This window comes from Aulonocara stuartgranti, assembly GCF_965226115.1.
Source record: "Aulonocara stuartgranti genome assembly, chromosome: 17".
Classification (NCBI taxonomy): Eukaryota; Metazoa; Chordata; class Actinopteri; order Cichliformes; family Cichlidae; genus Aulonocara; species Aulonocara stuartgranti.
Window position 1 is genome coordinate 10,161,843 of NC_138953.1, and position 26,872 is coordinate 10,188,714.

Sequence of the window (26,872 nt, forward strand, 5' to 3'; positions counted from 1 at the left end):
ATAGTCTACGCTACTCAGTTGTTACACGAAGCATCTGGCTGAAAGATGCAGTGAAAAGGTCTTGATATCAGTAGTAGACGGGGTGTGGCCAACACTGGTTCACTAGCATCCTTGTACTGCACAAGCTCCGTTAACCCAGTCATTAAATTTCCAAGACTGGATGGCAAATTTTTATAGTAACCACGTTACGTCGACCTTTCTCGATCTGTTAACAAGCGAAAGTGAAATGGACAGTTTGTGAACCTCACTTAGATCAATTTCTGTTTGTTCTTGCGAGTTGCTTCACATAAAGCATGCTAGAAAAGTAGATTAAAATTGAGAACAAATTTAAAAAGCTTATGCTAGTGATCTCATAATGTGGTTTTAGAAAAAAACCTCTCAACGAGTTTTAAGCCTCTGGATTGTCTGCTAATGTATCATAAACTGGATGACTGGACAGTAGTAATATACCTATAGCTTTTTTGCCCCCACCCCCACGGGCATTTCCCCCCCTCCCCTATCCCCCGCCGCGTCCATGTGCGTGTGCACGTGCGCGAGAACGGACTTTTTGCACGTGCATGTGGGTCCAGGGGTCATATGAGTTCACATGTGTTTAATAGCATATTATTTAATGAAACCATTATGTGTTTTAATTAAACTCTTTTTAAAGGATTGTATAGGTCTCAGAGTTCTGTTATTTAGACATAGATGATTTAATTGAACTACTTTAGGGGTATTTTAACTAGTTAGGAGCCTTTTGCATTTTCTTCAGTGCTATTTAGGAGCAAATAGTTTTCAAACAGAGGGCCGCAAATAACAGGTATCCCTTTAGAAATAAACAGTGATACTTCTAAAAACCGGGTATTCCCACACAGCATTTAATTTAGCTAGTTTAGGAAGATTTCACTTTTCTAATAGTTTCACAGGCTAGTAGTTTTTAAATAGAGCACCACAAACAACATGTATCCCTTTAGAAATAAACTGTGATACTTCTAAAAGTACATATTCACACTAGCGCTGTATCAACCTCAATGTGGCTTTAATGCAACTAGTCTTATAATTATCTACTAGTCTGCAACAGTTAGACTCGATGATTACACATAGATGATTTAACTACTTTAGAGGCATTTCACTTTTCTAAAAGTTTCACAGGCCAATAGTTTTAAATAGAGCACCGCAAACAACATGTATTCTTTTAGAAATAAACTGTGATACTTCTAAAAACACATATTCACACCTAGGCGCACTCTGTAACAGTTAGACAGAGGGGGTACAGTTAGGCTCCCAACAGTCTGTAAAAAGGGATGAAGCAACAAAAGAGGAGCCCTTATCAAGAGTATCCCAGCCCAAAGGTGTTTCTTCACAAACAGTTAATGGCTTTAATGCAACTAGTCTTATAATTATCTACTAGTCTGCAACAGTTAGACTCGATGATTACACATAGCTAATCAGAGGGGGTGCAGTTAGGTGCCCAACAGTCTACAAAGCAACAAAAGATGCTCCTTATCAAGAGCATCTCAGCCCAAAGATGTTTCTTAACAAACAGTTAATGGCTTTAATGCAACTAGTCTTATCATGTCAGAGGCCAACAGAAACCATGTCCAACAGAGTCTCCAAAGGCCTGCCACCTTTCTTCCTTACATCATGCTCTTTTATCTCTACATCTCAGAGGTCAACTGAAAGTAGCCCCACCTATATAAAAACACCCCATCAGACACACAGTATCTTCCACACTACTTCACAACTGCCGCAAGGTATATCATTTTAACTTTTTATTTTTTCACTCGAACGTGCGTTGGAGCCGACTTTGCTAACCACACAGAGCGTTTCTGGCAGTCGGGCGCTGCTTATACAATAGAGAAAAGCAACAATACAGAGTGTTTCTCTGCTCCAAGAAATCCGAGGGCCTTTCACAAGGTAAGCATGTCTGTTATACCCAGGACATAAATGTCTGTATGTCAGTGCTAATTATTCAAAACCTGTTTTAAAACGTGACACATATGTTGTCCGAAAACATTTCCTCTAAATTTGCAAAGTTACTGATTTAAAAAATATATATTTTCGAATTTTTAGTTCCATGTCAAACATATGATAGACTCTTGAGCATATTCGTATAGCTAAATTCACAATGGTATAACCGTGCTAAATAAAAGAGGCCCAAGCACCAATGCACTCTAATCCACTCCGCTAAACTGTATGTTGATAAGTACATGAAGCGTACCTCTACCTCTACAGCTGAAAACAGTTTGTATCCGCACTCTGAGGGTCTGCTGAATTGTTTTTAATACGAACAGCAGATGATGAAATCCTGTTTATTGTAGAAACTGTCCCTAAGCTATTGTTGCTCATACTTACTGAGGTCCCTAGCTACTTCCTTACTATGTCAGTAAACTTTTTTGAAAAGGAAGCTGTTGTAGATTTAAAGAAACATCTTAATTGAAGCAAAGGCAAAAAAAAAAACTGGAATGAATTTTATGTGACTGTTCATATTAAAGCCAACAACAAGTGAAAATCCCCCCCCCCCCTCTCTCTCTCTGTCTCTCTCTGTCTCTCTCTCTCTCTCTCTCTGTCTCTCTCTCTCTCTCTCTCTCTCTCTGTCTCTCTGTCTCTCTCTCTCTCTGTCTCTCTCTCTCTCTCTCTCTCTCTGTCTCTCTCTGTCTCTCTGTCTCTCTCTCTCTCTCTCTCTCTCTGTCTCTCTCTCTCTCTGTCTCTCTCTGTCTCTCTGTCTCTCTCTCTCTCTCTCTCTCTGTCTCTCTCTCTCTCTCTGTCTCTCTCTCTCTCTCTGTCTCTCTCTCTCTCTCTCTGTCTCTCACTCTCTCTGTCTCTCTCTCTCTCTCTGTCTCTCTCTCTCTCTGTCTCTCTCTGTCTCTCTGTCTCTCTCTCTCTCTCTCTCTCTCTCTCTCTCTCTGTCTCTCTCTCTCTCTCTCTCTCTCTCTGTCTCTCACTCTCTCTGTCTCTCTCTCTCTCTCTCTCTCTCTCTCTCTCTCTCTGTGTGTGAGTGTGAGTGAGTGTGTGCCCTCACAGAAGGAAGGTCACAGCAGGAGCTTTTCTCTAACGCATTACCAATCAGTTTTTCACAAGAAGTGTAGCTCATACAATGGTATAAGTGTATTCTTTGCGATACTTTATAAATATGAAGCTAAAGATTTTGAGTTCGTGCACATTGTGAAGCAAGAATCTAAATATCTGTGTCACAATGATTTCTATAAAAGCGTGTTGTTTATGGGGATAATGCAACAAATCTTTTGTGCGTCCTATTAATGATCAATGGTAATTGAAGAGGAACCCTGACTCAGGACATTTTCATGACAAGTGACAGCGCAGACAACTACTAACGAGAGAACATGTTTTATCATCATAAACACGATCATATGAAGCATCGTTAAAGTGTCACTTCAGTAATGTTGACTCATGCTTTTAATAATGACTTTAAAACACTAAACTCTAATTTCTGTGGTTTATTTTAAGTTTACAGAATATAACATGTGGTAAGACGACGAGTTTTACTTCTCACTGTCCGTGTTATGTGTATCTATTTATCATGTGTGCTACTTTGCTCTGTGGACTGTAAAATGTTTCATTGTGTTCATGAAATAAACCAGACTTTCACCGTCTGCATCTTTTACTGTTTTTCTGCTTTTGTTCACTCCAAGTTTGACAAAACCTACAGATATCCAGAGTTAACTCACTAACAATGTGGAGCAGTCACAGTGTATTTAGCTGCTTTTTCCCTGAACACAACCAACTGAGAGAAACGCCTGTAGGCCTCACTTTGGTCATTTGAACGCTGAAGGAGATTTGTTCCATAGACACATACTAGTGTTTCCTGCACTACTATGTTCTATTTAAATCCAGATTCCTTTTATAGTTTGCAGTGAAATTTGTTAAACCATTGCTTAATGGGACAGAAGTACAAGTCACTCTTTACTAACACATTTGTAGATACGTTTATTGCTGAACAACGCAGCTAGCAGTCTCACACACTCTTTAGGTTTTTCAAGTTATGTGTGTAAGGGTTTAGTCTATCAAACATTACCCTTTTTCCCCAGTATCACAACAGTATGACTCCCAAAGTACGGCTCAGTAAACAACCAATGATTCTAAAGCCAGAACAGAAAGATACAGTTGGAAGATGAATGATTGCGTTTTTATGATGCGTAGTAAAACGACCCCCTCTTCTTCTTCTCCGTGTTGTGTGTGTGTGTGTGTGTGTGTGTGTGTGTGTGTGTGTGGGCCTTAGAAGTCAAATAATACATTAGCCATACTTAAAAAAAACATCTGAATTTCATTTAGAACTGAGATTGTAAGTTGTAAGCAAAAATCCACAACCCCCAACAAATGGTTTGTTACACGCGGGTGTGAAGGGCAAGCTTTACTTACACAGCCTCACACACAGTAGATTTTTAAAGTTTTTGGGTACAGGGGTTTAGCCACAGATGCAACATCCACTTTTGATAAAGATCACTCCACCTGTTTATTTCTTAAGAAATTAAGCATCTTTATTAAGCTCTTATTTATAAATGTCTACACATTAATAGACACCGTGTGCTCTGTGACATTATAGTCTTCTACTTCTGCTTCCATCGGTTTGCATTTTAAACTCCCAGCCTTTCAGTTTGTTATGAACGACTTATATTTCTAACATTTTGTGATATAAAAGTGAACCATGCGACTTTTGTTATTTGGCATGACTTAAGACACGAGTTATTTAAACAATTCTAAATGACAGTGTGGTGGCCATAGTACTTTATGTGGGCCAAATGTGTTAAGGATAATGTTTATCAATGTAAAATTGCAAAGAATTTGTGGATAGAATATAACATTTTGTAAACAGTTACCTCAGAAGCTGTACTGGCAGTTCTATGTATGTAAGGTAAAACTGTCCACAGTACTTCCACTTAAGTAACTAAACACATAAAGTCACCTTTACCAGTAATCCGCTGCTCCTTGAAAAAAGTAGCACAAACAGACAACTGACTGAGCAATGATAAGTAGAACTACCCGAGGCCGATACTCAAGCAGAAGAAAATTAAAAGTTGTTGTTTTTGTGGCTCGAAAAATTAAAGAAAGTATGTTTAATAATTCAACAAGACCCGCACCTTCAACACATGTACATTCAAATTCTGGTACAGGCTCATCATTGCTGTTGTTCAATAGTTTTTATCCGTTCGAAAAAGTCATTTTACGGCTTTAATGTTTCCAGCTGATAAGGAGAATGAGCGCATTTCAAATGAGCGTCCAAAGGCTTTAAACATCCGCTTTGTCTGTAACGCCAGTATCAAACTACAGAGCATTGTTTTTACTAAAATTCAACATTTTCAGATGAAAATTTGGCTGCTTTTTGTTTTTTCACTGTAACACCCACCTCAACGCCGTTTTTAGGATATTCTTGGTGATCCCACCTTTTTCATATTTATGCTTTTGGCACTGAGGGTATCTAATACGCATGTTGTCACTGTGTTTTTGTACTACCAGCTGCGAGGGCTCTGCTTTGAGCAGTCTGTTTTTATTTTGTCTCGTGACTGTGTGGTTTTTTTTCAAACGAGATCCTCCTCAGTTTGATTTTGTTACCACAAACTTTGTGTGAAGTTCACAACAGAGGTAAAGAGATTTAAACACCCCAGTTTAAGGAGGCAGGCAGGGGTTGGACCACCTGCACAGGACAGGTGAAGCAGAGAGTGTCGGGGGAGATGTGCAACAGAAGCAGAGGGAACATTTTACAAGATGAGAAATGGCACATTTAGGTGATTAAGGACTGTTGACAAGATTAAAAGACACGTCCGTCAGAGTTCAACAACATTACAGTTTGATTAAATAAAAAGTTTTTAAACTACACAAGGGTCATTTTCTCCTCTGATAGTAAGCATATTAAACATCAAGAAAGAAAGAGTATAAAGAAAAATAGTAAATGTGTGTCTAATTAAACTCTTCCTATGAACCTTATATCATCCTTTAATATGTTTGGTGTTACAAACTTGAAGAAGCACAGAAAAGATCATCAGACATTAATCTAATCAGTTTTCAGCCTTCATTCATATTGAAATGTTGAAATCTTCCCTGCTAGACCCAAGTGCAGCGTTTAACACCGTTGGCCATAACATGTTATTACAGCTATTATTAAATGGAGAGTCCTCTTCACACACTGAGGTTAATTATGAAGCTCCACAGGCTTCTGTGCAAAGACCAGTTTTGTTTACATTATACGTGCTTTAGAAGGCATAGCATAGCATACATTTTCACTGCTATGCATATGATACCCGCTTTTATTGGTTAAACCGCCGGGATGTCTTAGACACATAATGAGCTTTAATTTTCTGCTTCTAAGTTCAGATAGAACTGAGGTTATTGTAACGGGGCGTAAAAATCTTAGAAACACTGTGGCTAACAAGATCCTTACTCTGGATGGCATCGTCTTGAGCCGCCTGTTGTAGTGATTTGGTACATTATAAGTAAAATTGAAACATACAATCCCATAGCACAACATCAACATTTATTTATATACAAAAATAAAAATGCTTTTCCAGAAAAGAATTGTAACTTCACAATTCATCACCGGTTACGTGGGTACATTTTCTTTTTAAATGCACTAAATGTAGAATACATGGTTTGGTAAAATGTTGGTTACACGTTCTAAGAATGAAAAAATCAGTCTTTCAGAGAAAAAATTAGCAGCCACCTTTGTAACACTCTGCGACCAACCGTAGCTGTCTGATTTTCACCATGTCCAACCCTACCAGTTTGGTGTATGCCTCGGCGATGGCGTCAAAGACTTTCCTTTCCAATTTCAGTTCGTGCAAGAGAGTTTCCGCCACCATGCAGACTTTGACGTCGTCAATTTTGATGTTGCGAGCAATCAGCAGCCGTTGAATGGATGGAATGAAACGAGGGGTGAGGAGTCTTTTTCTGATGCTGTAATAATTTTCAGCGTAAAAGTCATCCTCCAACACTCGCGTACACTCGTGCTGTTTCTGGCGGGGTTGATCGGACATACAACCGTTGCATTCGTCAGTGAGGTACTTGTTGATTACTAGGTTGACAAGATGATACACCGCGGTTTTCACGGTATCGATGAACAAAGAAGATGCCCAACCGTCAAGCTCGTCCGCTTGCTGCGGCTTTTCTAAGGGGCGATAGGAACCGCGCGTGTCAGGTAATATTGTGCCCTCGTCCGCAGAACTTTCCTCCTCCTCCGCAGGGTGGCGCAGGGCTGTAGAGGCCATACTTCTCTCTGTTGTTGAGCTAAAAAAAAAAGGTTTGAAGGAATGAGACGGCGGTCTTCTTTTTAAAATAACAGAAGGGGGGCGTGATCTGCAAGTGGGTTGATCTTAAAGGGTGCGGGTAGGTGTGGCAGCAATTTTCAAAAACCGTAGAGTGGGCCACTGTGTCTCTAGCAGCTGCAACTTTGGAAAAGAACGGTAATTCCCATCTGTTGGGCTTGAAATTCTCCATGAAAATGGCATCTTCCAGCCCTTCTGCTCAATCAACCATCAGAGTGACAGAACTTGGTACATATTTGGTACTTGGTACCAGGGATACTGAGCAATCTTTAGTCTCTGAAGATCCAGCCACGAACCCTACATTTGAAGATTGGAGTGAAGACGCACCGTATTCACCAGTGTCAGAGTGGAGCACACCCCCCTCACCACCACAACTGTGGACTATGGACACTGACAACGAGGAAGCTCTGCCATTTAGATAATTTGTTTGCTGTGTCTGTAGATGCTATAGGGCTACTTTGTGATACAAGTCCTTTACTGACTTTAATCATCATTAGTGTCTTGTTGCATTGTGTGGCACAGTTGTACTCATAAAATTGACTTGGAGTAATGTTTAGGAAAACAATACAGCTTGATGGATCAACTCACAAATAATGTACGGAGATTAGTTATATTAGTGTGTGTGTTTGCAGCGGCAGTATAATACCATAATGAAATTGGACAGTAAAGTGAATGACTGTGCATTTGTGTATGTATGTGCACTCACACACAGAGAGAGAATAGGTGAGCTTGCACAGAAATGCTTTCACTGTAAGTTAATGGCCATATAGAGAATTTTATATCCGGATCAAATAAGTATCGGCTAGTTTTATTGACAGCATTTTTTTTTATATGATGTTTGCACAAATGAAAAAATATACTCAGTGTTAACGTTTGCTGACGTATCCAAAAAGCCTTAAACGTACAATCAGTTGTTTTTGGAGTTTATTACCGTATTTTTGGACCATAAGGCGCATTAAGCGAATTAAAACAGTCAGATAAGTCAAACTTAAGTCAAACAGATAAGTCACATTCAAATAAACATAAATATTCTTGACATTGTTACTTACAGTTAATTACTGGTTGTCAGCAGATTAGAAATGCAACCCTCCTGTCTCCAGATAGCTGAATGAAGGTGAGGCAAATGTTTCTGAGCGTTAAATGTAGTGTTTATTTTTTTCTATCCCTTCAGTAGTTAACTTCCTTCAGTATCCAGATTAAGGAGGAGTGAATATTTTTTCTGATGCCTATAATATACACTGTGTAGAGTATGTACTGTATATATGCTGGTGAGTAATATACAGAGATTACTCTCTCAAATGACCTCTATTGGGCTGAACTGGAAATGGTGTTAGACACTGAATGGAGTCCCTATACTGCGTGACTGACTCTTATTCTCTAATCTATATAATGGCACACACAGGTTAGATTAATATGGATGATGGATCCCAGCATTGGTTGATGTTGGTAGGTTCTGACAACCTTTGGGGATGTCACTGATAAAATGTAAATCCTCATAACGTCACTTAATGTGATTGGTTGGGGTGGGTGGGGGTCGCTGCGTGTGCTCAGTCACTCCGTCGTTGCTTGACAAGCTGTTAGATGTTCTGTCTTTATATGTGACATGCCACCACTCACACACACAGACATGCATGAAACACAATACCACCCCATATGTACTCTGCCACCTACATGACACAATATATAAATAATATGATCACACAGATGATACACAATGATACTAGCTTTCAAAAAGAAAAAGCGTAATGATGTGCAGCAAAGAGAGCGATTACAGATTTGTTCATCAGTCAAATGTTTCCTATTGAGCTCTTGAGTTATTCTGAATTGAGTGATTCTGAACACAGGTTACCAAAAATGCTCCAAAATAAGAAAATGTGAAATCCAAGGGAAGCGAATACTTTCTGAATGCATTTTATTATGTTTGACTATATGTTTGACTTGTGCTCATGTGTGAATGTTAGCTTGGGCTTCCAGATAAAATGATGTGTGGTGGTAATCGGTAAGGGCGTTTTGGTTATATCAGCGTTATTCCCCAGTATCATGTTCATTTTTAAAAATGATTTCAGGGTGTATCTTGGCCCTGGCAGCACAGGCACAGACAGTTTGATTTGCATTATCAGTATCAGTTAAGATTGAGACATCATCGCTCTGGGGTGTCCTGTAGCGATACTGCTAACAGCTCATTAGACCGATAAAGAGTAAGACTGAAGAAAAGTTGTCAGTTTAATATCATACAGATACAGACGGATATCATCCAGGCACACACAGAAATTAGTCTGGGAAATATTTATCATAGTTTGCGAGTCTTTTGCACCATTCAGTCCAGCTCATAATTAACTGGCAAATTCCAGAGCCATTAGTTACACAAGGTCACTAAGCAGAGAAACACTGATTAATCTTAGTGTATGTGTGAGAAACTGCATACAGCACCAAATCCGACACTGAAATAGGCAACTTGTAGTGTTAAAATTTGCAACTTAATTGTATTATTGTATTATATGTTTAACTGCTCATTAAACACATATTCTCTCTCTCTCTCTCTCCCTCTCTCTCGATCTTTTTAAAAAAAAAATTGTGTTTCAGTCTCCGAAAGAGTCAACTCTGCCTGCATCTGTGTGGTTGATCTGTCACCATGAAGCATCAGTCTATTTCCCGATGGTTGAGTCAGCTGGGACTGCCACAGTACTGCACAGCACTGGAGCAGGAATATGATGGCGTAGAGGTAATACAAGTACATGTGCGCACACAGCAGCACAACCCACATGTTTTTTAGCATCCGAGTTTTTAAATGACTCGTGAAGCTGTTGTAAATTATATAAAACAACAAGCTTAGAGGAAAACCTCTTGAGGAAAATGATGTTTACTGGAAAGTAAACATCATTTTCTAGCGCTCAAGAAAAGGTTTTCTGTGGGTAGTTAACCTGCCAACGCTTTAGAAGTGTTTTAGTGTTGATTGTTAATCATTTTAACTATGGTATTCAGACATGGTATAAAAATGCCAAAAATGACTGAAATTGCTACCAATGAGAGCGCGGGATACCGCTGATTAGAGATCCGAATCGGTTACCTAGGCAACCAAATGGCAATCGGCTTCAAAGTAATGTGTGACAAGTGAATCCATTCCAGTATGAGCCAGCTTAAAGGACATATAATACTTTTATCATTTTTACGTATATATTTTTAGTTTTGGTAGGTCTTGTCCTAAGTTGGGTGAAAAAACAAACAAACAAATCAAATACAAGAAGAACCACAAAAGGACACCACTGATGATTTGGATAAACATTTTGAACTACAGAGGACATTTAAAAAAAAATTAAAAACAGTTGTTTGAGCAGATAATGAGATTTGCATGATCATATATCAGATGTTGAGTTAATTTAAGTTGGAAGATCTATACAGACCTATACAGAGGGCACAACATCTTTGTTTCTCTAGAGAAAGTGACATGATTGATAGTAATAATATAAAAGGTGTTTTATTGTCCCCGTGAGCTGTAAGTGATAAATACATTGTAATTTGAATGAACTGACCTTTTTAAGTAGTCACACAATGTTTGCATTCCAACAACTGAAATAGTGGTTGTTATTAAGGCAGTTTCCCACGACTGACTACTAAAGCAGCCTTATAAAACTTCATCACCGGCCTGAATGGACAGCGATGTGGAGGCTGTTCAGCCATTACCCAACTTCATGCTGAATGGTACACAGCCTTTGGCTAGGGGACAAGATTCATGAGCCAATAAGACATGAATTATTGCGTTACCTCTAGCTAATGTTTACCCAGAATGCATCTGTGCACAGTGAAGGCATAATAGAGAAAATACAAGAAAGCTTGCGCAAGAAAAGGCTATTCTAGTCACGTTTAAATGAAAGAGTGTAGATATAAGTTGTTATGTGAAATATTTTCTCAATATTAAATGGATGAAATTCTGAGCGTAGATCTACATGTAGCTAATGCTTTAGGATGTACACTGTGTATTTTTTTTTCAGTGTAAAGGAAAGTCTCTGTAAGGTCTGACATATATACTTAAGGTGATGGTGAGGAGTTGTTTGCACTTCTTGTTACACTGTAATTGCTGTTATGGGAGGATAAAACTAAGAACTATCCCCTACCTCTTTCTTGACCATCCTCCATTCATAATGAAGTCAGTGCAGTGTTGCTAACCTTCCTATTCATATTAGAACAACAACATGAGGTTCAGTGCCTCTGAGCCATCCATGCTTGTGAAAACAAACCTAACTAAACTAACATCATTAACACAGCCTTTGCCAGTGTTGGGGTCATTATTCCAAAAAAGTAATGTATTACATGCTACTTCTTACTGTTCTTGCAGTATGTTACTTAAAGAGAAAGTAATTTGTTACACTACTAGTTACATTACTTTCTCGTTACTCCGTGAATTGACCTAAAATGCATCGTCATGTAATTACCAGCTAATAACATAAAGGTTGGGTTACAGTTCCACACACCAACACAAATCTCTCTGCTAATGTAGACGCACATAGAGCTTTCTTTTAGGGTTTACATAAGAAGAAAGCTGACAACACAACATGAAAACATCCCTAATAGACTTTAAAGCCATTGTGATTCTACTTTAGAAACATGCACAGGTAGAAATGGAGAATGGAAGTCTGGCTGTATGTCAATGCCTTTGTTGAAGTTCAGCGTCTGGGTGCTGGACTGCGATTAGCATGAACTCAGCTTTATCGTCTTTCTGGGTTCTTTGCTATCTTTGTGTTAGCAATATAATGTGGTTGTTTCTGTACTTGATGTTGTTAGCACTTAACCGTCACACTCTTATCCTTTCTAAGTATGTACTTTGATTATAGTAACACGTTAAACCCAAAACTTCTTGCTGCAGTAATGTTTTTTTAAATATCTGCCTGGATGTTGGATGTTTGCTTGGGTTCTCACAGTCCAAAGACATGCAGTTAGTGGGGTTAGATTAACAGGTCATTCTAAATTGTCCATAGGTGTGAATGTGAGTGTGGATGGTTGTCTGTCTCTGTGTTGAGAGGATAAGAGGAAGAGAATGGATGCATGTATTATAGATTTTGAGGTGATGATGATTCTTGATTTCTCTTGATTATCCACAAAACTACAGTTAACAGTTAACGTACAGCATTTAGTTAGAGAACATGGATGTTGTCTTTCTCAGCCCCACCTTATAATTTAACCTGTGTCTCCACTGGAGATAGAAGTGCTGCTTTTTTAAAATTTTCTGCCACGTGATTCAAATGTCAAAGAGTTTGACATTTAAATTCAACAGGCCATTTTATTACCAAAAATATCGATTCATGCAGTATTTAAAAAAAATTCCAGATCACTGCGCCACAGTGAGATGTTTAATGTCTGGAAACATCCCCACGTCTCTGCTTGCCTTTTCATTTACTTGCACCTTCATTGTTGAAATAACATTTACGCTGGCAAAACCAACATCCACAAGTGCTATGTCAACTCTCCACAGGACTGGTATGGGAGTTCATATTGTTGTTCAGCTCTGCGTGATGTGGACAACAGAGAAAAAAGAAAACATGTCAACTTGCTGTTCCATGCAGACGGAGATGAGAAAGACAGGAGAGGGAGGGAGAGATTCTGAGATAGAGAGAGACAGACAGAAAGACTTATCTCTCTCTCTCGCTCCCCCTCATGCACACACCTTGAACTGTGTGTGTGTGTGATGAGCTGAACAAATGTAGTATCTTTCTTGACTTGCCAACATGTTATTATTGAGCTGTTTAGGCATGTTGAGCCCAGTGACCATCTGTCACATGTGTTGTACGCACCTTGATAAATTCAGGTTCATGTCTTGTAATTTTCTTTTATTCCCTTTTGTTTTTCGTGTGTGTGTGTGTGTGTGTGTGTGTGTGTGTGTGTGTGTGAGTGCGTCTATGTGGTATGGATTGACATTTGACCTGCGCTGTACCTGGGCTCCGGGGACATTTCGACTTTTTGCTGTGTATTCATGTGTCCCCCTAAAACATGACTTGTAAATGCATTTTTAAGTGTCTAAATAATAATTTTTTCTACTTCTTATGAGGTCATTATTTATCTTTTGACCTGTATTTGCTTAAACTGTAGTGTAAATTCATTTATTAAACTATAATTAAAAGATTTTCTGATTTTCTTAAAAGTCCACCTATACCCCCTCACCTGATTTTTGTGTATTCCAGTGTATTGCACAGCGACGTTTCGAGTTAGAGTGGATGTGTGTAGGTACTGCAATTTAATACACATTTTCAATACACACGGCCGGAAGTCATTGTGATTGGTAGGCTATATATATAGGCGGTACCTACAGGAAACGGCGCCACAACTTTCGCGCGCGTGCCCTTTAACAAGTGTATGTCGACGGCAATACGAAGACGGATTAAAAACACAAAGGTAAGCCTTTTTTAATGTAAAATGCACCATGACTTTAATACTATATGAAATTATAGGTGCACAGGCCTATATTAAACTGGTTTAATTTATGCTTTATGGACTGTTAGTGAGTCTTTGAAGAAGTAAAACGGCCCCAGCGTTTGTCATTGAGTAAATAAAATAGGGCTGACGACTAACCGCGTCAACGCGATAAAGCGGGCTAACCCGTGTTAGGATTTACTCGGTGTTAAAGCATTATTGTGGCTTAAACGTGTTAATGCCGACATCGCGACTAACGCGATTAACAATTAAACCAGCGCAGTCTGAGTCAAAATCCCTGATGTCGCTGTTAGCTAATTTCGGGCAGTTTGTCCAATGTCTGTCCATTCTGCTGACAGCCCTAAAATAAAAGCAAGGGTATAAGTGTATTTAGTCGTGTATTTATTTATATGCCTGAAGAAAAAACTTCTTACAGTTTTGATGCCTAAGCTTTCTCAGTACTTGTATCACTCTCTGCAGTCGCCATTACAGAAATGTCACATGTCGCCATTTTGAGTACTAGGCCTTTAACATTTTAAAAGAAGGCATAAATTAGCACTATGAATAAGTCAGCTGTGTTTATGCTGTAAACTACACTACTGCTAGTTCTGCTACTACTGATGATGATGACAATGATGACGATAATCGTAATACTTTATATGCTTTGGTAATACAGCCAATCAAAACGTACAGGAGAACATGCGAAGGAGACGCATTCCTCCACGGGAGGATGCAGTCTGCCATGTTTCTGCTGGAAGGGACAAACTGGGACTTGATATCCACTACATAAATGCCTTCAAAGGTAAGTTGGTCTTTAGTTTGGATTAGATTTGGAGTTTGTCACTTTGTCTTTTGTCACTCACTTGGTATGCCTCTGCAATTCAGGTCGGGGCATTTTCACGACTGTTCCATTCCAAAAAGGAGACTTTCTTTTGGAATACAGAGGTAAACTCATAACAAAAGAAGAATGTGAGCGGAGACACAGAGTTTATCATGACAGCCTGAAGGTGTTCATGTTTGAATTCAAGTTTGATGGAAAACTCTGGTGGTGCGTATTATATCAGTGTAGTTTGATTAAGATTAAATTACACATTGCTTTTGATTTATGAAAAAAAAGCTTCCTAACTAGTTAAGCTAATACTTTTTTGCCTAACCCCACAGTGTGGATGCATCTCAAGAAGATGGGTCATTAGGCAGACTTGTCAACGACAACCACATCAGTCCAAGTGCTAAGATGAAAATATTAAATATCAATGGAAAGCCCCATCTATGCTTATTTGCAAGCAGAGACATAAGTCCAGGTGAAGAAATAGACTATAATTATGGTGACTCGGATTGGCTCTGGAGATGCAAGGTATTTCTACAATTGTACTTTTTGGAACTGATAAATTGCATACCCTAAGCCATTTTTACATTTGTACCTACTCAAATTGGCTTAACGTGACTTACGGCATCTAGTTTTTCACTGAAATTGAGTATCACCTACTGTGCCTGGGGTAACTATAGCAATGCAGCCGAGCATCCAGTGATATAAATGCCACAGCAAGCATGGACGTCAAGGTGACAAAATGCCTGCTGCTCAGTCTATACTTTAGTGTTCAATTCAGGGATCACGCTGTTAATTTTGGTCGCTATTTCAGAGTTTCAAAAATGATGGCTTGGATTTTCACGAAGGAGGCGCACTCATAACTTATCGAGTGACACCATTGACCAGCCACCTGGTGGCATTCAGTCTATGTCAAATTTTCTGATCACTTTGGATCACTTGGAACCTTGGTGCAGTAGTTACTGAAAAACTACATGGTACTATAACCTACTGGAAAAACAGGGGTATGTACTAATGGAAAACAGGCAATTTTGATGGCTGCCACATCAAAGCCCTCTAAAAGCACTAAAAAAATATCAGCAGGTATGCAGAAATAAAAAATGGCTTTCGGTTTCTAAATTTTAACAGTGATTGATGTTTAATGTGATTCTACACAGCAAAATCTCCAGTGTTAAATTAACACTGGAGAGTGTCTATAAGGGTCCACACCTCTGAGTGTTAAATACAACACTGTTGAGTGTTAAATTAACACTTTTGACAGTGTTATATGTTTAAAAGTAACCTAGTCAGTTTTGAAGATTAACAATGGCTAACACTGAGCAGTGCTGATTTTCTAACACTGGAAAATAACTCAAAATGTTAGAAATATTCCAGTGTTAGAAAATCAGCACTGCTCAGTGTTAGTCTTTGTTAATCTTCAAAACTGACTAGGTTACTTTTAAACATATAACACTGTCAAAAGTGTTAATTCAACACTCAACAGTGTTGTGTGGACCCATATAGACACTCTCTAGTGTTAATTTAACACTGGAGATTTTGCTGTGTAGCCTCTTTAGTTAGATTCATTTTAAATTTTGTCCCTCGAAGATAAATGGGCCCTAGTGACAGTTCGTTGCTGCTACAGGTGATTGTTTTACTCCTTTAGCAATGGCTTAAAAAATAAAGAAATCACACTGACTATTTGTCTCTTAATCATAGGGCCTTAAATTCTCTATACATGACAGTGAATATTTTAAAGACAATAGCTTGAAACTTATCTTTCTCATACAGTTTATTTAATGTTTCAAAATCCTCTTCAAAAATGCACTGTATATTCATTTTCTATCTGTTACACACGAAGACGGAGACCAGCCAGATTCAGAAGACTGAGCTGCCTAAAGCCGCAACCAAACAGCTTTCCAAACAATGATCTGGACCTGAAACATCCAGAGCCTGAAAGGGTAAATATAATCCAGTGTACCACTTAATGAACTAATAATTTAATCTATCATCATTCCTTATGGATGCTGTGTGTGTGTGTGTTTGGCTGTCACCTGGGTGTGATGTGATTTACATGGACCGTGGCTTGTAGGTCCTTTTCATTGTTTCAAAGTGCAAGTCTGGATAACATCTGAGTGTGTGTGTGTGTGTGTGTTAACCACCCAAATGTGACTTAGGAGGACCACACTGTTATTGGGGGACTCCGTCAAAGTTTGCTTCATGGTGACATCACTCTGGTTTTAGGAGGGGTCTTCTCGTATGTCTTGACAGTTTGACCTACAGCATGCAGAACTGACTGCATGTGCTTTGTTTCTATGTTGAAATTTTTTGAAACTCAGGCTTGAACATTAAGATAGATAGTACTATACAACTTCTTAACTTGTTTTAGGCACTTTTTACTGCTTTAGTGCATGGGCTCTCTCTGGCTGTGTACTCTGGCTTCTTCCCACAGTCCAAAGATGTAGCTTATGGGGTTAGGTTAACTGGTGATTCAAAACTGCCCTTTGGTGTGAATGCAAATGCTTGTCCTTCCATGTTAGACTGGTGATCTGTCCAGGTTGTACTGCCCTATGGTAGCTGGTATAGGCCCCAAAACTGCTACCCCACAATCCTGATAAGGATAAGTGGAAGAGGATGGATGATTGCAAAGGAATCAGTTGTTAATTATTGTAGCCAGTATTTTTTTCAGAAGAAAACATTTCTTGAGTGGAAAGCCCCCCCCCCCCCCCCCCCCCCCCCACACACACACACACACACACACACATGCAAATTAAAAACAGAAGCACAGGCCTGCCCAGTACAGTTGCAAGAAGAGCACTTGGTCTAATCTTTGTGCCATCTTTTCTTTGTTGCAGGATCTTGATGAAGAAATGCCTCAGCAAGGCTCAGAAGCCATGCATTCTTCTTCAGTGCAAGATTTTGAAGAGGTAACATTGACCTAGGACAGATTTTAATGAATGTTTCTCATGCACGATGTGTACCTTACGCTATTTGCCGATAGTGAAATGGTTTATTCATCCTCTTGAGTGATGCATTTTTAGTAACTGTCAGATTACTGTTCTTTTGTCTTCATTCTCTATCTGTTACACACGAAGACTGAGACCAGCCAGATTCAGAAGACTGTGAGCTGCCTAAAGCTGCAACCAAACAGCTTTCCAAACAATGATCTGGACCTGAAACATCCAGAGCCTGAAAGGGTAAATATAATCCAGTGTACCACTTAATGAACTAATAATTTAATCTATCATCATTCTTTATGGATGCTGTGTGTGTGTGTGTTTGGCAGTCACCTGGGTGTGATGTGATTTACATGGACCGTGGCTTGTAGGTCCTTTTCATTGTTTCAAAGTGCAAGTCTGGATAACATCTGAGTGTGTGTGTGTTAACCACCCAAATGTGACTTAGGAGGACCACACTGTTATTGGGGGACTCCGTCAAAGTTTGCTTCATGGTGACATCACTCTGGTTTTAGGAGGGGTCTTCTCGTATGTCTTGACAGTTTGACCTACAGCATGCAGAGCTGACTGCATGTGCTTTGTTTCTATGTTGAAATTTTTTGAAACTCAGGCTTGAACATTAAGATAGATAGTACTATACAACTTCTTAACTTGTTTTAGGCACTTTTTACTGCTTTAGTGCATGGGCTCTCTCTGGCTGTGTACTCTGGCTTCTTCCCACAGTCCAAAGATGTAGCTTATGGGGTTAGGTTAACTGGTGATTCAAAACTGCCCTTTGGTGTGAATGCAAATGCTTGTCCTTCCATGTTAGACTGGTGATCTGTCCAGGTTGTACTGCCCTATGGTAGCTGGTATAGGCCCCAAAACTGCTACCCCACAATCCTGATAAGGATAAGTGGAAGAGGATGGATGATTGCAAAGGAATCAGTTGTTAATTATTGTAGCCAGTATTTTTTTCAGAAGAAAACATTTCTTGAGTGGAAAGCCCCCCCCCCCCCCCCACACACACACACACACACACACATGCAAATTAAAAACAGAAGCACAGGCCTGCCCAGTACAGTTGCAAGAAGAGCACTTGGTCTAATCTTTGTGCCATCTTTTCTTTGTTGCAGGATCTTGATGAAGAAATGCCTCAGCAAGGCTCAGAAGCCATGCATTCTTCTTCAGTGCAAGATTTTGAAGAGGTAACATTGACCTAGGACAGATTTTAATGAATGTTTCTCATGCACGATGTGTACCTTACGCTATTTGCCGATAGTGAAATGGTCTATTCATCCTCTTGAGTGATGCATTTTTAGTAACTGTCAGATTACTGTTCTTTTGTCTTCATTCTCTATCTGTTACACACGAAGACTGAGACCAGCCAGATTCAGAAGACTGTGAGCTGCCTAAAGCCGCAACCAAACAGCTTTCCAAACAATGATCTGGACCTGAAACATCCAGAGCCTGAAAGGGTAAATATAATCCAGTGTACCACTTAATGAACTAATAATTTAATCTATCATCATTCTTTATGGATGCTGTGTGTGTGTGTGTTTGGCTGTCACCTGGGTGTGATGTGATTTACATGGACCGTGGCTTGTAGGTCCTTTTCATTGTTTCAAAGTGCAAGTCTGGATAACATCTGAGTGTGTGTGTGTGTGTGTGTTAACCACCCAAATGTGACTTAGGAGGACCACACTGTTATTGGGGGACTCCGTCAAAGTTTGCTTCATGGTGACATCACTCTGGTTTTAGGAGGGGTCTTCTCGTATGTCTTGACAGTTTGACCTACAGCATGCAGAACTGACTGCATGTGCTTTGTTTCTATGTTGAAATTTTTTGAAACTCAGGCTTGAACATTAAGATAGATAGTACTATACAACTTCTTAACTTGTTTTAGGCACTTTTTACTGCTTTAGTGCATGGGCTCTCTCTGGCTGTGTACTCTGGCTTCTTCCCACAGTCCAAAGATGTAGCTTATGGGGTTAGGTTAACTGGTGATTCAAAACTGCCCTTTGGTGTGAATGCAAATGCTCGTCCTTCCATGTTAGACTGGTGATCTGTCCAGGTTGTACTGCCCTATGGTAGCTGGTATAGGCCCCAAAACTGCTACCCCACAATCCTGATAAGGATAAGTGGAAGAGGATGGATGATTGCAAAGGAATCAGTTGTTAATTATTGTAGCCAGTATTTTTTTCAGAAGAAAACATTTCTTGAGTGGAAAGCCCCCCCCCCCCCACACACACACACACACACACACACACACACATGCAAATTAAAAACAGAAGCACAGGCCTGCCCAGTACAGTTGCAAGAAGAGCACTTGGTCTAATCTTTGTGCCATCTTTTCTTTGTTGCAGGATCTTGATGAAGAAATGCCTCAGCAAGGCTCAGAAGCCATGCATTCTTCTTCAGTACAAGATTTTGAAGAGGTAACATTGACCTAGGACAGATTTTAATGAATGTTTCTCATGCACGATGTGTACCTTACGCTATTTGCCGATAGTGAAATGGTTTATTCATCCTCTTGAGTGATGCATTTTTAGTAACTGTCAGATTACTGTTCTTTTGTCTTCATTCTCTATCTGTTACACACGAAGACTGAGACCAGCCAGATTCAGAAGACTGTGAGCTGCCTAAAGCCGCAACCAAACAGCTTTCCAAACAATGATCTGGACCTGAAACATCCAGAGCCTGAAAGGGTAAATATAATCCAGTGTACCACTTAATGAACTAATAATTTAATCTATCATCATTCTTTATGGATGCTGTGTGTGTGTGTGTTTGGCTGTCACCTGGGTGTGATGTGATTTACATGGACCGTGGCTTGTAGGTCCTTTTCATTGTTTCAAAGTGCAAGTCTGGATAACATCTGAGTGTGTGTGTGTGTGTGTGTTAACCACCCAAATGTGACTTAGGAGGACCACACTGTTATTGGGGGACTCCGTCAAAGTTTGCTTCATGGTGACATCACTCTGGTTTTAGGAGGGGTCTTCTCGTATGTCTTGACAGTTTGACCTACAGCATGCAGAACTGACTGCATGTGCTTTGTTTCTATGTTGAAATTTTTTGAAACTCAGGCTTGAACATTAAGATAGATAGTACTATACAACTTCTTAACTTGTTTTAGGCACTTTTTACTGCTTTAGTGCATGGGCTCTCTCTGGCTGTGTACTCTGGCTTCTTCCCACAGTCCAAAGATGTAGCTTATGGGGTTAGGTTAACTGGTGATTCAAAACTGCCCTTTGGTGTGAATGCAAATGCTTGTCCTTCCATGTTAGACTGGTGATCTGTCCAGGTTGTACTGCCCTATGGTAGCTGGTATAGGCCCCAAAACTGCTACCCCACAATCCTGATAAGGATAAGTGGAAGAGGATGGATGATTGCAAAGGAATCAGTTGTTAATTATTGTAGCCAGTATTTTTTTCAGAAGAAAACATTTCTTGAGTGGAAAGCCCCCCCCCCCCCCCCCCCCCCCCACACACACACACACACATGCAAATTAAAAACAGAAGCACAGGCCTGCCCAGTACAGTTGCAAGAAGAGCACTTGGTCTAATCTTTGTGCCATCTTTTCTTTGTTGCAGGATCTTGATGAAGAAATGCCTCAGCAAGGCTCAGAAGCCATGCATTCTTCTTCAGTGCAAGATTTTGAAGAGGTAACATTGACCTAGGACAGATTTTAATGAATGTTTCTCATGCACGATGTGTACCTTACGCTATTTGCCGATAGTGAAATGGTTTATTCATCCTCTTGAGTGATGCATTTTTAGTAACTGTCAGATTACTGTTCTTTTGTCTTCATTCTCTATCTGTTACACACGAAGACTGAGACCAGCCAGATTCAGAAGACTGTGAGCTGCCTAAAGCCGCAACCAAACAGCTTTCCAAACAATGATCTGGACCTGAAACATCCAGAGCCTGAAAGGGTAAATATAATCCAGTGTACCACTTAATGAACTAATAATTTAATCTATCATCATTCTTTATGGATGCTGTGTGTGTGTGTGTTTGGCAGTCACCTGGGTGTGATGTGATTTACATGGACGAAGTTTATTAGTTGATATCTGCAACTGAATTGAAAACACCTCACCTTTCCAACTGTCCAAAACAAATAAATGTTGCAATATTTTGCTAACAGTGTCACAATCATCGTCTGGTGTGCACAACAATATCATCTTTGGACAAGTGCATTCAGTGTGTGGGACTGGTTTCCTCCCTCAAGTGGCTTGGCTATAAGTGCAAAGGTGAGACATTTAGTGAATAGGTACATTATATAGTAAAAAGCATTAATGGAGTTCAACAAGTTAAGACTAGCTGAAATGAACACTGCTCCCTTTTTAATTAATGGGTGGTCACGTCTAATTAAAGAAATGTAGTATTACCTCATTGGTGCAGGACCTTGTAAAAATGGTATACTTGGGATTGTCCTCAATTCCCCATTCCATAACATAAACTGCTCAAAATAATAAAGGGAACACTTAAACAATGCGATGTTACTCCAAGTCAGTCACACTTCTGTTATATCAAACTGTTCACTTAGGAAGTAACACTGACAACCAGTTTCACATGCTGTTTTGCAAATAGAGTAGACAACAAGTGGAAATTATAGTCAATTCACCATAATAAAGGACTGGTTCTGCAGGTGGTGACCACAGACCACTTCTCAGCACTTATTCTTTCTGGCTGATGTTATGGTCACTTTTGAATGCTGGCGGTGATTTCATTTTAGTGGTAGCATGAGACAGTCTACAACCCACACAAGTGGCTCAGGTAGTGCAGCTCATCTAGCGTAGCACATCAATGTGAGCTGTGGCAAGAAGGTTTGCTGTGTCTGTTAGTGTAGTGTCCAGAGCATGGAGGTGCTACCTGGATGTGGAGTAGGCCATAGGAGGGCAACAACCCAGCAGCAGGCCTTAAATAGTAAAACTATGTACTATAATTTCCAGTATTTGCTCTGTTTTTTGTCATATCTCGTTGTTAATGTGAGGTTTTTGGGGGGGTTGTATGTGTTTGGTTTTTTTGGTTTTTTTCCCCCACAATTTCTCAGATGAAATTGCATTAAGTGATGCTGAAACAAAGGACAGTGAGAGTGAATCAGATGATGATGACACATCACTCACAATGTCGGCGTGTGGCACCAGTGAGCCTGTACATGCAGTAGCTGATTCCACAAACACAGCGCAGCCCCAAGACACTGTAGATTGTGGTAAGTTACCACTAGCTTGGTTTCTGTGGATAAAATGTTTGTTACAAATATTAAAACTTAATCAAATTGTGTAATCAGCAGATGAAGGACTACTCACAATGCCTGCAGCAAGTGAGACTGCTGCTCCCTCTGAAGGTAAGGGGTGCAGTTGGTTCTCGAAGCTTATTATTGTTTCATCACTTTGCAACATATGGCAAACTGCAGAGTGGTGGCAAAAAGTCACTTGGATGAGTGACAAAATGTTTCTCCCACTGAAAACGCTACGTCCAGATTAACAGAATCAACGTTTTGGGATTTACTTACCTGGATGATTGAGCATGCATCAAGAGACTTTTATTCAACTTTTTATTCAGTCTTTTATTCACAGCGGAACACTAAATGTTGTCTCATTTTAGAAATTTGATAAATTTTCAAACAGAATTTTAGCTCGTTTTGATATTGATGGTAGCAACACATTTCAGAAGTTAGTACAGGGTAGCATCCATTCTTTTAACAAGCAAATGTTTTTTGTTTTTTTTGTTTGGTTTTTTGTTTGTTTTAACTACTACTACTTTATATATCTTCCAGAGAAAAATGCTGCTCAATCCCACAATTCCCGAAGAGCTCCCAAAAACATGTGGTCCAAGGCTGAGGTTGCTGCAGTGATGAGGCATTTGAAAGACCACATAAACGAAGGGAAACTAGCCACCAAAAATGAATGCAGTCATTGCAAATTGGTAGAAGATCCGGTGTTGGCAGGAAGAACAGTTCAAAACATAAGAGATTTTGTAAGAAACAGAGGATTAACTGCAAAAAGGCAGAAAAAAATGAACTAAAATAACTGTTTAGAGAGCTGTGGTTTTACATCTTGGTCAGATTGCCAATTGTTGTTAACACTGATGTTCTGTTTAAAGAAAAAAAAGTTCTTGTTAAATACAGAAGTAGTTTGTATTTCATAATTTTTACATTTAATTTATTTAGGGTTTTTTTTGACGGGTTATATTTAAAATAAAAAATTATAAATGCATATTTTCTCCCCTTAATATTTACCTTTAAACTATTAAAATTCATTTTAAATGTTTTTAATTTTTCTGTTTTCTATATTTTTATATTTCTGTGGGAAGCGTGGGCATTTTTGTCCATAGATTTCTTTTTTTATTTATGGTTAAAATTAATGTTCAGATCCAAGAACACTAATAAAATGATGTTCCAGTAATCCTGTGTCCTGTCAGATGTGTATTCATGGTAATGATGAGCTATTTAAATATTACATCATTGTCCCTTTAAAGACCCAATATTGCTTTTTTTGGACCTCATAAAACACATTGTTGTCAAGTGGACAATGTCTCCAGAAAACACAATAGAGTCTGGTTGGTGTGTATCAGTGTATCTAGACTTCTATAGGGAGTGTATGAGGTCTGAAGTGACCCAAATTTTTTTCAGATTTTTTCGAACACTTTAACCTCGCTCCCTTGGCTCTAAGTCCTTTCAAAAGGGTAGTCCACTTAAACCACCACCGGGCGGATTGACGTAGTATAGTCCCGCCATACCACATAGACCCGTGTGTGTGTGTGTGTGTGTGTGTGTGTGTTTTTTCCCATTCAGGGTTATTTTTTTTAAACCGTTTCCTCCTTTGTGTGCACTTTTGTGCACGGATGAGGCAGAGTTTGTTTGTGTGCATGTATTTGGCTACTTGTGGATGCAGGTGAGCAGTTTCTTACTTGCAGTGTGCTTGTGCGCCCTTTCACTGTGATTTTAATTTGTCTGTGTGTGTTTACATTCATGGGTGCCCACTGCATGCTCAGAGTCTAAATAGAGCAGTGTTTGTCATGAGCCATGAGAATAGTCATATTGTTGAGCAATCAGAACAAAAAGCCCTTGGTCTGAGTCAGCAGCGTGTGATGACACACTGTGTCACATGTACATGTCTGTGTGTGTTGTGGGGGTTTTTTGGGTGGGTTTCTTTTTTCCGTTTGGTTACAAGCGTACTATAGAAGGTTGGGTTATGGTTCAAAGATTTGGTAGGTCTCTACTTCAAAGGTCATGTAAGTTAATAACACAGCGAGTGTGGAAGTGTGGCAGGGTGTGTGTTAAGACAGTGTAATGACAGCAGCAGGATGAGAGGTGGAGATGACACTTTGGAAGATAAGAGGTCACTTGTGGTCTCAGCCTTTTTATTATGCACTGCTTTCTGAAAATCTTGTGAATGCCATAACTCAAGATGGAAGTCATCTAGGATCTTCAAATATATATCATACGTGCATCTATTAGTAGGCTGAGGGGCAGCACTGGTGCCTGCCAGTATTTTTGTATTTATTGCTCTTGATGTGTTTTATTCTTGTTGTTGGGCTTAACAAGCACCTGAGTGCAAAATACAATTTCACCTCATGCGAATATTTGCTGGAATGACAATAAGAGCCTTTAAATAAGTATTGGAATAGTTAAAATCCAGTTAAAAGTGGCAGAAATGGTTTTGCTTTTTGACTTTTCTCTAACAGACAAAAGGATCAAAATATTACAGACTGTAAAAATACTGCTGCTCAGTACCCCAGCACCACCCACTATGACCTCAGTAAAACCACAAGTAGAATTGTTGCGGCAGGGAAGGCGGACGCACCTGCACGGCATCACAGTCACGCCTCGCCAGCTTGGTGTAGGGTCCTGTCATGTTGTCTTTGTGGGTATGTGTGGCTGGCAGCTAGGGAGCTGCAGCCGTGGAAGTGTGTTAGAACGCAACCGTAAAAAAAATATGTTGGAGAATGCAGAATTGTGGTCACGCCATGCCTCATTCCTGCCACAGTTGCCTTTTTCACAATGTTGACCAAAAAAATGACAATGTAGGAGATTCATTTCAGAATTGACGGCAGGTCTGTTAGATTGGTTTGGATGCATTAACTGGGAATTATATTTTTGCGTTAATGGTATGCTGCAGGTATGTTGTAGCCCAACCCAGCAAAAACCATGTTTGTCTTCTATCTGAAAATGAAACTCTGTTCAAACTGAGATGAAATTTTAGTTGTGTGAGGGTCCAATGAGTCCTCTAGACTCAGTTTATGCAAAACCTGTGTTTTAAAAAGTGTAAATATCAGTAAAACCATAAGTCAATGCTTTACTGTAGGCTGGGACACAGCTTATTTGAACCCAATATGTAACTGATACGATACAGGGACAACATAGTATATTTTTAAACTGTTATTTTTATTTGAAAAAATGAATTCACATCTATGATCCAGACATCATCTCACAGTAAAACATGCAGACTATTTAACTTCACGATGGTTAAATGCAGCTTTGTTTGTTTTGTACACCTTGAATTAAAGGATGCAGTTTCTAGGGTTAATTTGCCCCAACAACAAACTGAAACGCTGAGCAGAAAGTTGCTGAAAGCTGTCGACTGCTCCACAGAACTTCGTAGCCTGTGGTAGTTTGAAACATTTCAGCGGTTTAGTATTTATTTTTAAGATACAGTATCCAACACTATTTCTAGAGCAGGTTGATTTTACATGCACGTTTTTGTTTGCTTATATTTTCCAGGATCTGCTTCACCTCACAGAGTATGACCTCTTGGTGCTTGGAGTCCACAATCACCTCCACCGCCTGCACCTTCTTACTTCTCTACGCCTCCTTCAAGAGCGAGAGAGGAGGAGAGGTACTCTTGCACTCCAACACGCTGCCGGATGCCTAAACACTTTTTATCTTACCTGATCTTTTCCATCAAGTTGTTGATTCTGGATCTGTGTTTGATTTGATTCCTGGTGTGCCCAGCGACTAGACAGAGACAGAAGCATTAGTGTCATGTAAAGACTTGCTTGTGCCTGGGGGTCGCTGGTGGAGGGGGTTATCTTACTCAGGATAATGCTGTCTCTCTCTCTCGCACACACACACACACACACACACACACACACACACACACACACACACACACACACACAAAGCATGTGAACCAAAACTGTCAGCAACTAGGGAGAAGAGTGCTGAGGCCTGCACTCCTGCTGGGTTTAATCACTTTTGGAGGTGTGCATGTATGCATGCGTGGATGTGCTTTTTAGTGTGTTCGTGACAGACTGCTTTGTTTGCTCTGGTTCCCATGCATTATAAAGTGAAATCTAGCTGTTGTCTTGGTGACTGCTGTATAAGTAAAGTCACTAAATAATTGTAGTGGATCTTGTTGGCTGTTGCTACATGTTATCATACATGCACAACAGCAGGCATAATCAGAAGATGCAAACTTGGGGCAAAATAGCCACTTTGTGATCAACACACTGCGCCCGCTGCATCA

At 39.7% G+C, this 26,872-nt stretch overlaps 2 protein-coding genes and 1 long non-coding RNA gene across 7 annotated transcripts in view; all 3 read left to right on the forward strand.

The window, feature by feature from the left end:
* Positions 1-26,872, forward strand: part of bcar3 (BCAR3 adaptor protein, NSP family member) — a 96,997-nt gene that overhangs the window by 4,358 nt on the left and 65,767 nt on the right. For all 3 annotated transcript variants that reach the window (XM_082511466.1, XM_082511467.1, XM_082511468.1), the window contains 2 exons: positions 9,840-9,978; positions 26,128-26,242. In XM_082511466.1, coding sequence (XP_082367592.1) covers positions 9,889-9,978; positions 26,128-26,242 — 205 coding nt within the window. In that variant the 5' untranslated portion in view covers positions 9,840-9,888. The remainder of the gene's footprint in view (positions 1-9,839; positions 9,979-26,127; positions 26,243-26,872) is intronic.
* On the forward strand, positions 14,403-16,339 carry LOC309692714. 3 transcript variants are annotated; one of them, XR_014272406.1, is made up of 4 exons: positions 14,403-14,460; positions 14,544-14,706; positions 14,820-15,012; positions 16,325-16,339. It is a non-coding gene; the product is annotated as an uncharacterized lncRNA (long non-coding RNA). The 3 variants fall into 3 exon arrangements; XR_014272407.1 differs by lacking the exon at positions 16,325-16,339 and adding an exon at positions 15,299-15,473 and having other exon boundaries at positions 14,820-15,218; XR_014272408.1 differs by lacking the exon at positions 16,325-16,339 and having other exon boundaries at positions 14,820-15,289.
* Positions 16,375-24,145, forward strand: LOC309692713 (uncharacterized protein). Its single transcript, XM_082511486.1, has 13 exons — positions 16,375-16,424; positions 17,319-17,390; positions 17,559-17,660; positions 18,536-18,607; positions 18,776-18,877; positions 19,766-19,837; positions 20,006-20,107; positions 20,993-21,064; positions 21,233-21,334; positions 21,547-21,652; positions 22,456-22,614; positions 22,696-22,749; positions 23,182-24,145. The coding sequence occupies exons 2-13, from the start codon at positions 17,334-17,336 to the stop codon at positions 23,427-23,429; spliced, it is 1,248 nt and encodes a 415-aa protein (XP_082367612.1). The 5' UTR covers positions 16,375-16,424; positions 17,319-17,333; the 3' UTR covers positions 23,430-24,145.